Source organism: Podarcis muralis, chromosome 4 (assembly GCF_964188315.1).
Source record: "Podarcis muralis chromosome 4, rPodMur119.hap1.1, whole genome shotgun sequence".
In the NCBI taxonomy this organism is placed as follows: Eukaryota; Metazoa; Chordata; class Lepidosauria; order Squamata; family Lacertidae; genus Podarcis; species Podarcis muralis.
In genome coordinates, this window is record NC_135658.1 from 73263740 (window position 1) to 73277417 (window position 13678).

General features: G+C 41.1%; 1 protein-coding gene across 1 annotated transcript in view; it reads left to right on the top strand.

Moving 5' to 3' along the window:
* The window catches only part of OCA2 (OCA2 melanosomal transmembrane protein), a 130599-nt gene that overhangs the window by 17964 nt on the left and 98957 nt on the right, over positions 1-13678 (top strand). Inside the window, exons 4-8 of the mRNA XM_077927568.1 lie at positions 1230-1287; positions 3200-3272; positions 10065-10222; positions 11654-11736; positions 12718-12871. Of these exons, the coding sequence (XP_077783694.1) occupies positions 1230-1287; positions 3200-3272; positions 10065-10222; positions 11654-11736; positions 12718-12871 (526 nt within the window). The remainder of the gene's footprint in view (positions 1-1229; positions 1288-3199; positions 3273-10064; positions 10223-11653; positions 11737-12717; positions 12872-13678) is intronic.

Sequence of the window (13678 nt, forward strand, 5' to 3'; positions counted from 1 at the left end):
TAGCTAAAGTGGTACCTCAGGTTAAGAACAGTTTCAGGTTAAGAATGGACCTCCAGAACGAATTAAGTTCTTAACCCAAGGTACCACTGTACTGTTCTTTTAGCTTACCATTTGTTTATTTTTGCAGGGGCATACATGCAATTTCAATAGAAAAGCTGGCTAGCGTATTCCAAAGCAGGACACAAGTTGGTGCTAGAAATATGGAAAACTGTATATTGACTTCATCCTGCAGTGGAATACTTTGAATAAAGCTGGCCAAGTTTATTTATAACAGACGAGAACTCTGCCTGCTTGCCTCCACATTTCCCTGTGGAGGTCTGAAGAAGCGACACTTTCTGCGGTTGGACGTCCTGTTGTGGAGAGTCATGCAAGTTCCCAACTTGCACTTAACTTGGAAATAAAAAAATGTTGATGTGCGACCCCTTTATTCGCATCTCACTTAAACTGCAGATGCTCCGTTGGCTTTTAAAATTTCCCTAGCTTTTGTCACAGGATTGCAATGCTATGTCCGATTAGAATTGCTGTGAAGGTCATGGGGACAGCAAATGTTTGCAAGTCAAGGTCTGACCATGGCTAGTTTGCTAAGCTGTTAAAAGCACCGAATCCATAAAAGTCTAAGCACCAAAGGGTGGTGGTTGTTGTTGGGGGAAAAATGCTCTAAGTGCTACAGTTTATTAATAAAATTGCATTCCCCTCTCCCAGTGTGAGCTCTGCATGGCATTGTGTCAATTTGCCAAGATGACTTAGTTGTTTAAGGACAAGTGCTTCTGGACTTTTAAAGGATTAATGTAATGGTTCCTAGCTTTTATTGTCATTTTGGGTGCCTCTTTTAGTAACCATAATTTTAATCTTATTTTGAAAAGATTAAGTCAGCCTTGTATTTAATATACTGCATGCAGTTGTAGTTCACATAATGAAATTTGTAAAATAAATACTTTAAATGTGGAAACAAACCCCATACAATTATAATAAAAGCAGATGCTTAAATATATGAGAGGGAACCTTGACATAAAGTGAAGGCAAGCAACTCTATAACCAAAAGAACTGTTGCATGTAATTTTAATATATGGCTGCACATTTAAAACACATTGCTTTCCCCAAAGAATCCTTTGTATGACCTAAACTCTGTCTGCTGGCCTTACAAGTTTGTGATTAATAGAATAATACCCGCATCTCGTATTCTGTCTCTGTGAAACTCTTCTCTATTGTTTCTTCTCTTCTTTTTTCAGATGCTGTTTAAGATTCCTAAAAGTTTCTGGGCTTTTCATCTTTGTAGTTGTATGCTCTGTAAGTACTGGGTTTTCAAAGTTTCAGAGTAAATTGGTGGTACTTACCAAAGTTGAATCTGATAATACAATGGGACATACAGCAAAAACGTTGCAGTGTGCTCTTGCTATAGTCAGTCAGCAGTGCCCATTTCTGTGATACTTCATTCAATTCCCCCTTTCCATCCACTCTTCCATTCTTCCCTGCCCTGGTCAGTCGACATTCCATGGGTACTGGGCAGGCTCAGTTCTCATTGGTCTGTGCTTGGGTTTCTCCTTAGGGTTCTCCCCCCCCCCATCTGCAAAACTTGGGGTTTCTCCAAGCCTGTAAAGGTTCTCTTTTGTGCGTGGTTGGTGCTGTTTTGGCTATTCAAAGGCATCTGCACTCAGCCTGAACATTGGAAGTAGGACCATGATTTTAAATAGGATATAGCATGCCATATGAAGCCTAGAAGCATGCCCATCTGTTCTTCACACTCCCAGTTGATGCTGGATAAGTGTTCCTTTACCAATGCAGTGCCCTTTCCCCTTGGCTTTCAGATCTCTCTGAACTGATGCAAGTTAAGATTAACCACACAGAAGAATTGGATGTCTCAATTCCCCTAAAGGCAGACAACCTAAAATGGAGGAACCAAATGTGATGCCCTCCAGATGTTGTTGAGCTCCAATTCTCCTCCCCTCCAGCCAAGTTGACCAACAATGAGGGATCATGGGAGTTGTAGTCCAACATCATTTGAAGGGCACTGTGTTGGTTAACCCTGGTCTGAAACATCCTTTTAGTTCTTTCCCCCTAATTTATATCTTTCCAAACATCTGGTTTGGACTAGGGGATAGGGATGACAAGCTAAATTAGGCTGAAACATCCAGCAAGGGTAAACCTATGGTAACTTGGGTGGAATATATACACATATAAAAAAACCTGTTGCGAAAATGGGTTGTTTTTTTAAAAAAAAGTTTTGAAAAATACATTGAATTTGCCGTAGCTCACTTCGCCATCTAGTGTCACATTTGTATATTGTGCTTTACAACACACTTAAAACGTTTTATTTGCAGCTGTATAGCTGAATCCCTGGTACAGGATGGTACAACTGATTAATTTAAAATGCATTTCAGAAGACTGAACTGCTAGATTCAACTGATACTTTATTAAATGTGTAAGTTAAGATAAATTTTCAAGTGACACAAGAGATTAGTTGCAAGTCAGTTCAGACGAGAATTACAAATACAAAAAAATAAATAAATCTGTATATAAAATGCAACGTATAGTTCCCTCTCCTTTTCCTTTAAACATAGCATTAGGAACTTTATATGGATAATATCAAAATGGCTTTTCTAACTTCCTGTACTTCACTGTTACTAAGGGATTATAAAGGAAGGGAGAAAATGAGATCTGGGTGAGGAACCTAGGAGTGTTTTCATGCGCGACACTGAAATCCATTTTGCTTTTCCGGATTCTGTCATTTGAACATAAAAACTTTATTGGCTAGAATATATAAAAATGACTCCCCTCTGCTTTTAATCCCTTGTTCGTAAGACTCATGTGTGAACTCAAGAGTGTGTAGGCAAGAGGCTCAAAGGTGCTCTTAATGTTATATAGAAAGTTCACTAACGATGATGATAAAAGTAAACAATGTGTGGAATCCTTCTTCATTCATATGCCAATTTGGTATGTATGGGTTGCACTTCTGTTCAGAATAGACCCACTGAAATTAGCAGACCCAAGTTCTATCTATTTATTTCAATAGGTTTTCTCTGAGTATGACTAATATTGGATACAATCTTGTAAGTTTGGGATGTAAGGCTAAGCAACAGGACCCCGACTTTAGGAGCTTATATTAAAAGCAACAACTCCTTTTTGCAGGTCTTAACATTTTTAGAGGCAGTTTGTTTAACAGTTCGGCAGTTTCCCACATAACCTTTTAATGTGCCCTCAGATTTTATTTAGCATTCACCCTGAAAATGGAGCACCTTGGCAGATGCTGGCTGTGTCACCTATGGACGTCTACAGTATCCTTTACCAATTACTTTTGTTGTTGTTTTTAAAACAAAACAGTGGAGCAGCTTAGTGAAGAATCACTGACAGTAGGCTGATTTCAAGATGGTTGATATGAAATGGCTGACTCGTTGCTTGCTAAATTAAATCCTGACAGTGATTTATTTCTTGTGAGGCCCTGACGCTGCCTCGTGGGACCGCTTCTAAACCAGCAAATTAATTCATTTGCAAATCTGTTTCCCAAGTTTGCTATCCAAGTGATAATGAAGACTGCAAAGGTCTGTTTTTCTGTTATATCTCCTTTAGATGCCTCCTGCATCTCTGTGGGAAAGTAAAGTGGGTGAAAACTGAAGTGAAATTCCAGAAGTGTAAATTTTGTGAGGTTGTTTGTAAGTGTGGGTGAGAGCAACAAAACAAATGGGAACAGCATGCAGTTTTTGTCTGTGCTTTATATAACACTGGTTATTTTATCTTGAACAATGCTTTCTACCAGTTTTCTTGGGACAGATGTTAAGCTAACCAGAATCCTATGAACGATGCTCCTGAATAGGCTATCCTCACATCAGGCACAGGATCTACATGGATACAGCCTCTGCATATGGGTTGACTACTGGTAGCAGGGCTGCCATTGCTAAGTCGTGGTGGATGATGGGGAAAAAGAAGAGAGTTTGTGCACATCCCGGAGGCTGAACAGTAATGGGGAACTGGGACAGCCAAGCCATGAAACACATGTGTTGAATCTGTGTAGTGACTTCTGATGATTTGATTGGAATACTGGCTTCCACCCCTTGGCTGCTGGATCCAGTGACTTGGATGTGTGGTCAACATGGCACTGTAAAGTTTATCCCTCTTCCTCCTTGCCCCTTCACTCACTAATTAGCAATGGCAACCTGCCAGTCTGATAGGAATCTGAGCAGGCTGTGGTGGGGCTGGTGCAGGACCCAAATCCAGCTTCGACATGTGAGAGGGCAAGTTCATAAGCATACTGAATGTCTTCATTTTGAACAAAAGTGTTTTGTAAAGTTAGGCCCACAGGGGACAGCCTTCCTCTCGATACAGTGATCTATACTGAGTTTTGCCATCTTCCACCCTGCCTTGTGCTCCCCATAGAGTTTGAGGATCTGACACATCCCTCCATTGGAGCCAACTCCTAGGGGTCGAGGTCCCTTCACCCCCTCATGAAATATTTGAGGTCTCCCCCCCAAGGGGTTTTGCCATTCAAGTGGTGTTCATGTGCCATGTTTTTGTGATTGATTATGTGCCCCACCCCCAATATTTTATTCATGTTGGCATCCCAGCATTCCTCTATGCTAAACCAACAGTTTCTTACACTCATAACTAATCCTCCCCATACATACGTTTAATCTTATTATTTCTCCCTCTTCTTCTGTTTTGCGAATCAGTGTGGTTGGGTAGTTGAATTGAGGAAGCCAATATCCCTGTGCTACATAAAGGAATAAGGGACGCGGATGATGCTGTGGGTTAAACCACAGAGCCTAGGACTTGCCGAAGGTTGGCGGTTTGAACCCCCACGATGGGGTGAGCTCCCGTTGCTCGGTCCCTGCTCCTGCCAACCTCGCAGTTCAAAAGCACGTCAAAGTGCAAGTAGATAAATAGGTACCGCTCCAGCGGGAAGGTAAATGGCGTTTCCGTGCGCTGCTCTGGTTTCGCCAGAAGCGGCTTAGTCATGCTGGCCACATGACCTGGAAGCTGTACGCCGGCTCCCACGGCCAGTAAAGTGAGATCAGTGCCGCAACCCCAGAGTTGGCCACTACTGGACCTAATGGTCAGGGGTCCCTTTACCTTTACCTTTACATAAAGGAATGGTGAGAATAATTCAGAGAGGTGGAACCGTCAAAGAGTCTTATGACACCTTAAAGACTAACATGGCTTGTGGGCTTCCCACAGGCGTCTGATTGGCCACTGTGAGAACAGGATCCTGGGTCCGGTAGGCCCTTGACCTGATCCAGCAGGCTCTTTTTATGTTCTTATATGGATGCTCTAAGACATGTTATTACGGCATAAGCATCCAGGGACTTCTGTAATAAAGTTTGTTAATGGTGTCAACAAATCACTTCATTGCTTTAGCTGCAACTGACCAACATCGCTACCGCTCTCGAAATGGTTACATACAGAGAAACGTGTTGGCTGAACATTTATTTTTTTAAAAATGTTTGCTAATCACTGTTCTGTTTTTAACCGAGAGTGATCTTCTGGAACATTTCCCTTCAGCCAGCATCACTGTGGGAGATGGTCCATTTGTGCCATGATTAATCTGGCACGGCATCAAATCACCTTGTTCCCTTCTTCTCCTCCCTCCCCCCACTATTATCAATCTTCATTGATTTGCCATCCCTTTAATGCATGCTTGGTCCTCTGTGCTGAGGTGGCTTGGCTGCTGCTCTCCAATGTGAAGCCAGCCAGCCACGCCTCCTCCGACTCTGGCCTACAAATGCTACCTTGAACTGATGGGAATTTTCCATGTCTATTAAGAGTTTGCTCTGAATCTATTTTGATCGCAAATGCATTTGAGTTCCACCTTGGCAGTGATTCAAATTAAATAGCTTTAGTGTAATTTTCTGAAATGGCGAGGTTGCTGTTGTTCCTCTTTTCATCTGTGACTTATTGGCTTAAAAGCTCAAAGACTTTATGATGGGAAGTGTTTGGTTCCAGTGGGCACAATTGCAAGAAAACGCTTTTACTGGACAGAGAGCTTGCGCTAGGAGTGTTATTTGTAAAGTACTTTTGGACAGATCAATCCAAGTATCTATGATGAACATGAAGCACCAGTAACTGAGAAAGGAAGCATCTCTGAGAATTGGAAGGAGATTCCAATTCTCCCCTTTAGACAAGAGCAGATTTTCCCTCACATAGGGCCACCAGGATATAATCACCTGATAATCCTCAGTGATCTCAGGGCCGGTAGATTTAAAATCACCACCAGTGCCTCAAATGCTTTGGGCAAATGAATTAGAGGAGACTGTAAAATATGTCTGCTTTCTGCCATAATGAAAGCAATTTTTAGTTTTATTGGCTTGTTCGGAATTACTTGGTCTACTTTCCTATCCATTACCGCACTTCCTTTCATGCTGTGTCCCTAATAACTTCTGCTCTAATCTATGCTAAATTATAATATTTTATGCAGGCAAATGGAGGACCCAGGGCTGGAACAAGCCAAATTGCCATATTAGAAATAGACTCTCTGAAAAGAGAAGGTAATAAGGATTCTTGTTTGTTCATAAGGCCTGACTGTATGTGCAGACTTACAGGCTTGTTTGCAGGGTTAGGGATTCTGCTTTTTGCAGTCTGTAGGTTAAGCAAATAAATGCTAGCCTTCAGGGATGGGGCTGTTTGTTCCACTTCTATATGCACTTAGTGAACCTACCTTGATTGTCTGAAAAGCCCTCTTGTACACAATCACCATACACAGTATGCCTTTATAAAGGCTAGATTCAATGTTTTCCCATCAAACGTGTTGGGTAACAGACTCTCCAACAGACAGATCTCACTCCTCTGTGACTGTAAAAGTGGATCTATAGAATCGTTATATCATATAATCTTCTGTTGTCCATTACATTCGGCTTCACGGTCCAAGTTTCTGGCCCCATATTTATCGAGAATTGCTGACGGACCTCAGGAAGCCCAAATAATATACTTATTAAACGACGAAGATACAAGTAGATCCCTTGCAGTCGCTAGATACCTGATTAATGTTTTATTTCAAAAGAGGAGAAATGGATCACTGTATGACTCTGACAGCTTAGCTAAACTTAAGAACCATCAATAAGTGCCAGAACGAAGACGCATACCCCCCAAAATCTGATGGATTTGAATTGCGGTTTACATAGCTTATTGTGTATAGTGTTTACTTAACTGAAGTAAAATTGGTTTTATATGGGTGTTTTAACTTGGAACTGTTTAAATTGTATTGTTTATGGATAAATTTTGATGTATTGTTTTCGACATGGGCCAATGGCCGCAATCTATCTATCTATCTATCTATCTAATCACCATACACAGTGATGTATGCATAGGTTGTATCCAGCCCTTCAGCTGAATATGTCAAAGTAAAGGTGCAGGGACACCATGTAGGATCCTGTTCCCTCCCTCCATGTGTGAAGGTCTGAGAGGAGCTTAAATATCTTGGGGTTATAAGGAAGCAGGACAATGGGGAATGCAAAAGTTATGTCTCATAGTGTCATGAATGCAAAACAATACATTGTTCACCTTTCTTTGTGCAAACCCTGCCTGAATAATTGTGCAGAATTACAATGTACTGAAAAGAAATAATTAGAGGTGCGGAAGAATTTGCATATGCATTTACACACAGAGAGATTGATGCTTTTGCACGAGCCACTTGCATGTGGAAGCTAGTTAAGCTTGTCTAGGCTTGCCATACGTCAGGAATTTTCCTGACGTGTCCTGGTTTCCGGGTGTAAAAATGGCGCCAGGGGGAATTTTGCCGAAGTGGCAAAATGCCAGGGAAAACCCGGATTATGGAAAAGCTCAACAACTTTGCAGGTAACAGGAATTTAACTTTTTGAACTATGGCAACCCTAAGCTTGTCTCATTTAACACTTAACCAATGGGCCTACTGGTTAAGCATTTCAAAGTAGGTCTGCAAAGGACAGACCATTTTATACGTGTTACAAGGTAAGAGCTTTCAGCTCACTCTGTATTGACCACTTTGTTTTATATGTGTAAGACATTGTGAAAATGAAGTTTGCTTTTCCTTCTGTAATTTTAAGTTTCCTTTGTTATGGTTTCTGAACGTGCCATTTGTGTAATTACAGGGTATATTTTAGTCATATTGTGAAAAAGGAAGCGGCTGTAATTATGTGCACCTGAAGCTTTTTGCAGATACAAATTATTGGCTGTACTCATAAAACTGGCTACAGGCTGTCAAAGTGTCCCAGGCCATTAGGTTAATTAATATAGGCCAGTGAACCATTCTGAAGCACAATTCAAAGCTGAGATAGGATTTGAACCGTGTAGTCTCCAACTTATATGGCCCTGGAAAATATAGCAATTATTCCTACCCCTCTTAAATATTGCAAGATTAAACTTTTATAGTGGACAGTTTTTCAAAATGGGTATAATTATTACTGCCTGGCTGCATTCTTAATCTTTTTTTTATATAGCAATTCAATTTTTCAGAATGAAAATACATGACTACATCTACATCATACATTTAAAGTGCATAGCTTTATATAAAATGTGTGTGCATTATATATGCTTTAAATATACAGTCTAATTCTGTGCTCCACACTCCTCTGGTGGTACTTTTAAACAGATTTTATTGAATATAATGGAAATGAGGTGACATAAAAAAATGATAATAACAGAATGATTTCCCACCATATTATTGTCCAAATAAGGACTCAGTGAAATTCAGATAGGACTGTTTGGAATTTATTGATATACTAATTTTCTCACCCAGGCTAACATCATGGGATTTCATAGTGGATATTGTTTTGATCTTTTTTGGCTTGAAGAAGCAAAATAAATAGCTTGAAAACTTTAAAAAGCATCACTTACTAGCAATATAGCTCAATACGGAAGAGACTATTTTAAATTGCTTTTTGTCTCATTTAGGCAACCTTGGGACATGCATCATCAGACTCCACTCCACACAGCTGGTGGTTTTATTTTTGACATTTATATCCCACTTTTCACTCTCAGGAGCTTAAGGCCATGTTGGCTGGGACTGGTGGGAGCTGGAGTTTGGGATGTTGGAGAATTCTGACAAAAATGGAAATGGGAGTGGAAATTGCCAGTGTTCACCTACTTGTCTCATGTCTGTGATCTAAATGAATCTGGAGAATACGAGTAGTGTTCACAGACCCTCCAAGTGTCCCTATTTTCCAGGGATGTCCCTGATTTAGAGAAACCTTTCCAGTTTCTGATTTGATCCTGGAATGTCCCACTTTTCTGTAGGATGTCCCTATTTCATTGGAGATATGTTGGAGGGTATGGAGTTATCCAACCCCCAAGCCACCTGAAGGCAATCCTGTATAGGGATTGTAAATTTTTAAAATGTTTTATTATGTTTTTATATATGTTGGAAGCTGCCTGCAGTGGCTGGGGCAACCCAGTAAGGTGTGTGGGGTATAAATATTAAAATTATCATTATGGAATGGGACGTCCCTATTTTCATTGGAGAAATGTTGGAGGGTATGTGTTCACTGTCATTGCTTATAATCTGCAAATGATACATAATTATATTCCCACCCACGAATCTGCATTGCTTTTCATTTGCACTGAAATGGATGGGGTGGAACAATGTAATGACTATGCAATTACATAATTTACTGAATCAATTATGGAAATTACATAAGGTATGTAATTTTAATGCAGCAGACAGCAAGACAAATAGCATAGTTTTTGAAGGAAGATGAATTGCAGCGGAATGGAAGCAGTGCTGCAAGTAACAAACATTGGACGAAACTGAAAATGATCCTTCCAAATGATCTCTAGTTGGATTCCAATAACACGAGAACCAGGTTGAAAACACATGCTTTAAATGTTTATATCCATTCATCAAGGACTGGTCAATAAGGTTTGGCATAGCATGTTTTTATATAGGCCTTTTAGAATGTTCTTATTTTGAATCCTTTGAAATGAGAGCTCTTTGGTTTTTCAACCTCTTAGCTACATAGGTATTCAAGCCATGTTGAATTAGTTGGCATTACTGTAGAATGCTGGCACTGCTGTTGTTTTTAATTGTGGCATCATGGATGAGATAACCCCCCAAAGGCTCTTCCCTTCAGAGACAAAATTGCAGTCCTTAACTGTCTTGCCAACAGCTATGAACTTCAGCAATATTCGCGATTCTGCCCTTCTAAAGGTAGAACTGGCAGGGCCCTTTGTGGCAGATGTGGCTGGTCGGCAACCAGAGGATTATGTTGTAGTTCAGATTGGACAGGTAGAAGACTCTGGTCCAAGAAGGAGACGTCAGCAGCAGGTAAAGTTCAAATACCATGGACTGCTTTCATTTTATGGTCATAAGGCAAAAGGAAATCGTTCTTATTTCACTATTATGTTTAAACTCCCTTTGCAAGACAGTGCAGGGCAGGCTGAAATCTATACCTATTTCAGAGGAAGGTTTGTGTGTTCTGTTCCCAAGGTTTGTTTGTTTTTTGCTCGCTAATCATGGACTGCTTGCACGAAACAAACAATGATTCCTGCTTTGGAGAGAATTCTAAGCCGGGGTCATGGTTTTGTTTCTCCCACACACAAGCGAGGAGGATTCAGTGGCGTAGCAGGGGGCGCACAGAGGCAGTTGCCCCAGGTGCAAGATTGTTAGGGGTGCAAAATTTCAACACCCAGCGCTGCCTCTGTGCGCTTCTGTCAAAATGGCTTCTCCGTGCAGACAAGGAAGTAGCTTCTCCAGACAACGGAACAGCTCTTCTTCCTTTATCTCTGTGGCTGCAATCTCCTAGGTGATGTGGATGCTGTTAGGTAGTTGAATGTGCATGCACACCCTGTCCATTTCCCTCGCACCCACCCTCTGTGTGCCCCTGGACATTGGCAACCCACGCTATGTCACTGGGAGGAGCAACGTAGCTGAGATTAGCACATTTGCAACAAGCCATTAACTATGGTCACATCTGCACGCTATATGCCTAAAGCCCTCCTATGGCCATTTGCCAGCCATGGCTTCCCCCAACAGATCCTGGGAACTGTACCTCATCACCCTTGCTGTACCTCATCACCATATTTGGCTTTGTTAAGATGTTGTTCTCCAGCCTAGTTCACTTCCAGACTTGGGAAAAAGTTACTTTCATGGTGTCAAGTTAAAACAGAGGAGGTCAGGGTTCATTCCTCTCCCCTGCATGCTGCTTTTGATATAAAAGGTAGACCTCACCCGTGTTTTATAGAGCAGCAAGAAAACAGATGTTTAATGAATGTGCATATGTGTTTGGCCCTTTGACATTCTGTACCTTGTACAGTGGTACCTCGGGTTACATACGCTTCAGGTTACATACGCTTCAGATTACAGACTCCGCTAACCCATAAATAGTGCTTCAAGTTAAGAACTTTGCTTCAGGATGAGAACAGAAATCGTGCTTTGGCGGCATGGCAGCAGCGGGAGGCCCCATTAGCTAAAATGGTGCTTCAGGTTAAGAACAGTTTCAGGTTAAGTATGGACCTCCAGAACAAATTAAGTACTTAACCTGAGGTACCACTGTATCTCCCTTTGTGCTAACAATAATCCTTGTGATAGCACAAAAAGCTGAATAACACCCAGTGGTTGAAAAGTTATCCGAAAATGTCCATTTATAAAGAATCTCCTCCATCAAATTAGCAACTCGTAAAAATACATTGTGGTAGTGGAAATCAAGCAACAGCATTAACCTGTAATTTATTCATGCTATCTTTTCTTTTTTTGCAGATCTTATACAATTGGACCCTGCCTTTAAATCTGAGAAAAAACGAACAAGTTATTGTGTCACGAACTTTTGAGATGTTAAGCAGGTTGGTTTGTGAATCCAGAAAAAACCACTTGATTATTATTTTTTTAATGTTAATTTACTAGGTGCTCAAATCATGGAAACAGTGGGGGATAGCCAATTGTGGATCCCTGCTTGCACAATGGACTTCCTTGTGTAGCAATCTGTTCTGTACCCCCAAAATCTGTTCTGGAGAGTTGGGGGATCATCATCCAGAGTAGATTGTAAGAAGTGTGAGAGGTTGAGGAAGAGAGGTACTGAAGGGGAATCTCATTGCATCTCACAGAGTGCAACTGGATTTCACTCATGGGTCTTGCCTTTCACTTTTGCATAATACTACTACACAGCCATAATATTCCATCCAATCATATGTACAGCAACTCTTCAGAGCAGGCTTCCTCAACCTCGGCCCTCCAGTTGTTTTGAGGCTACAATTCCCATCATCCCTGACCACTGGTCCTGCTAGCTAGGGATCATGGGAGTTGTAGGTCACAAACATCTGGAGGGCCCAGGTTGAGGAAGCCTGCTTCAGAGGGAATTCAGTCCAGGTAACCAGTTGGAGCAGAACCCTGTCTTATGGGACCTTTCCCCCACTGTTCTTCCTCTTGGGAAGAAGATTTGCCACCCAGGCACCTTCTTCTATTTCCCTAACCCAATAATAGCAAATGCTTCAGGTAACAGAAAAAGAAAAGAAATCTATCTTCATGAGTGATGCTTAAAGTGTATGTATGCGTTTGCATTTTCTGTATGACTTCTCTCCCACATTTGTGACTTTAAGAAGTTTTGTGTTCTGGACTAAGAGGTGTTTGCATCATTTGTGAAAGTGAACTAAATCAAATTCTTAATATTTTATGATCTCAGTTTAAGTCATGATGTTGCCTGTAATAGCTTCGAGAAAGCTATCTGAAAGTAAAGTGTAAAAAAAATATGATGATGCTTTCTAGCATTTCCACTTCGTTCTGTCAAACAGTGTTGTTGTTGGGTTTTTTTAAATATCTTTCAGCAGTAAAGAAACATCCATAAGTATTCAAGCTTTTCTCCAGGAATTGGAAACCGTTCCTCTTTCCATGACTCATCAATATCTTCATGCAAATGTAGAGGCTCAAGTCACAATTGCTTCAGTCATTTTAGCAGGTGTTTATGTGCTCATCATATTTGAGGTAAGAAGATTTTTTTTTTAATATAAAAAACTCCAGATAGTCGAGATGAGAAATAGGAATGGAATTGTTTTGAATAGTTAATGCATTTCAGAAATACCAAGAAGAAAAGTCGCCTGTCAGTTCATTGCTACTAAGCACATCTACTGCGTTATATCGGGCTCAGTCAATTTTCATCGTAGCTCCAATTCAATTCCAGTAACCATTCAGTTTTTAAATCCGCCATTTCTATGGGATTTGAAACTTGAATGTAATATCAGGTCTCAATTCCATGACAAATTATACTCAACTTAAAAAGCATTGATTGAGTCCCGGCATAATCCCACACATCTTTGACAGGAACACAGTGACTAAATGAGAATTTGCTTAAACACCTCTGCCTGCTTATAGTCACACTGGAATCTGTTTTGGTTTTTAGCACTGTGGTCTAAATCACAGAGCTGAGGGCTTGCCGATCAGAAGGTCGGCGGTTCAAATCCCCACGCCGGGGTGAGCTCCTGTTGCTCGGTCCCTGCTCCTGCCAACCTAGCAGTTCGAAAGCATGTCAAAGTGCAAGTAGATAAATAGGTACCGCTCTGGCAGGAAGGTAAACGGCATTTCCGTGCACTGCTCTGGTTCGCCAGAAGCGGCTTAGTCATGCTGGCCACATCACCTGGAAGCTGTATGCCCATAGACCGAGATGAGTGCTGCAACCCCAGAGTCGTCCACAACTGAACTTAACGGACAGGGGTCCCTTTACCTTTTATGGATCAGAAGGGTGTCAAAGTTGTATTGCTAGTCCGTGAGGAAAGCAAGCGAAGATACGTGCCT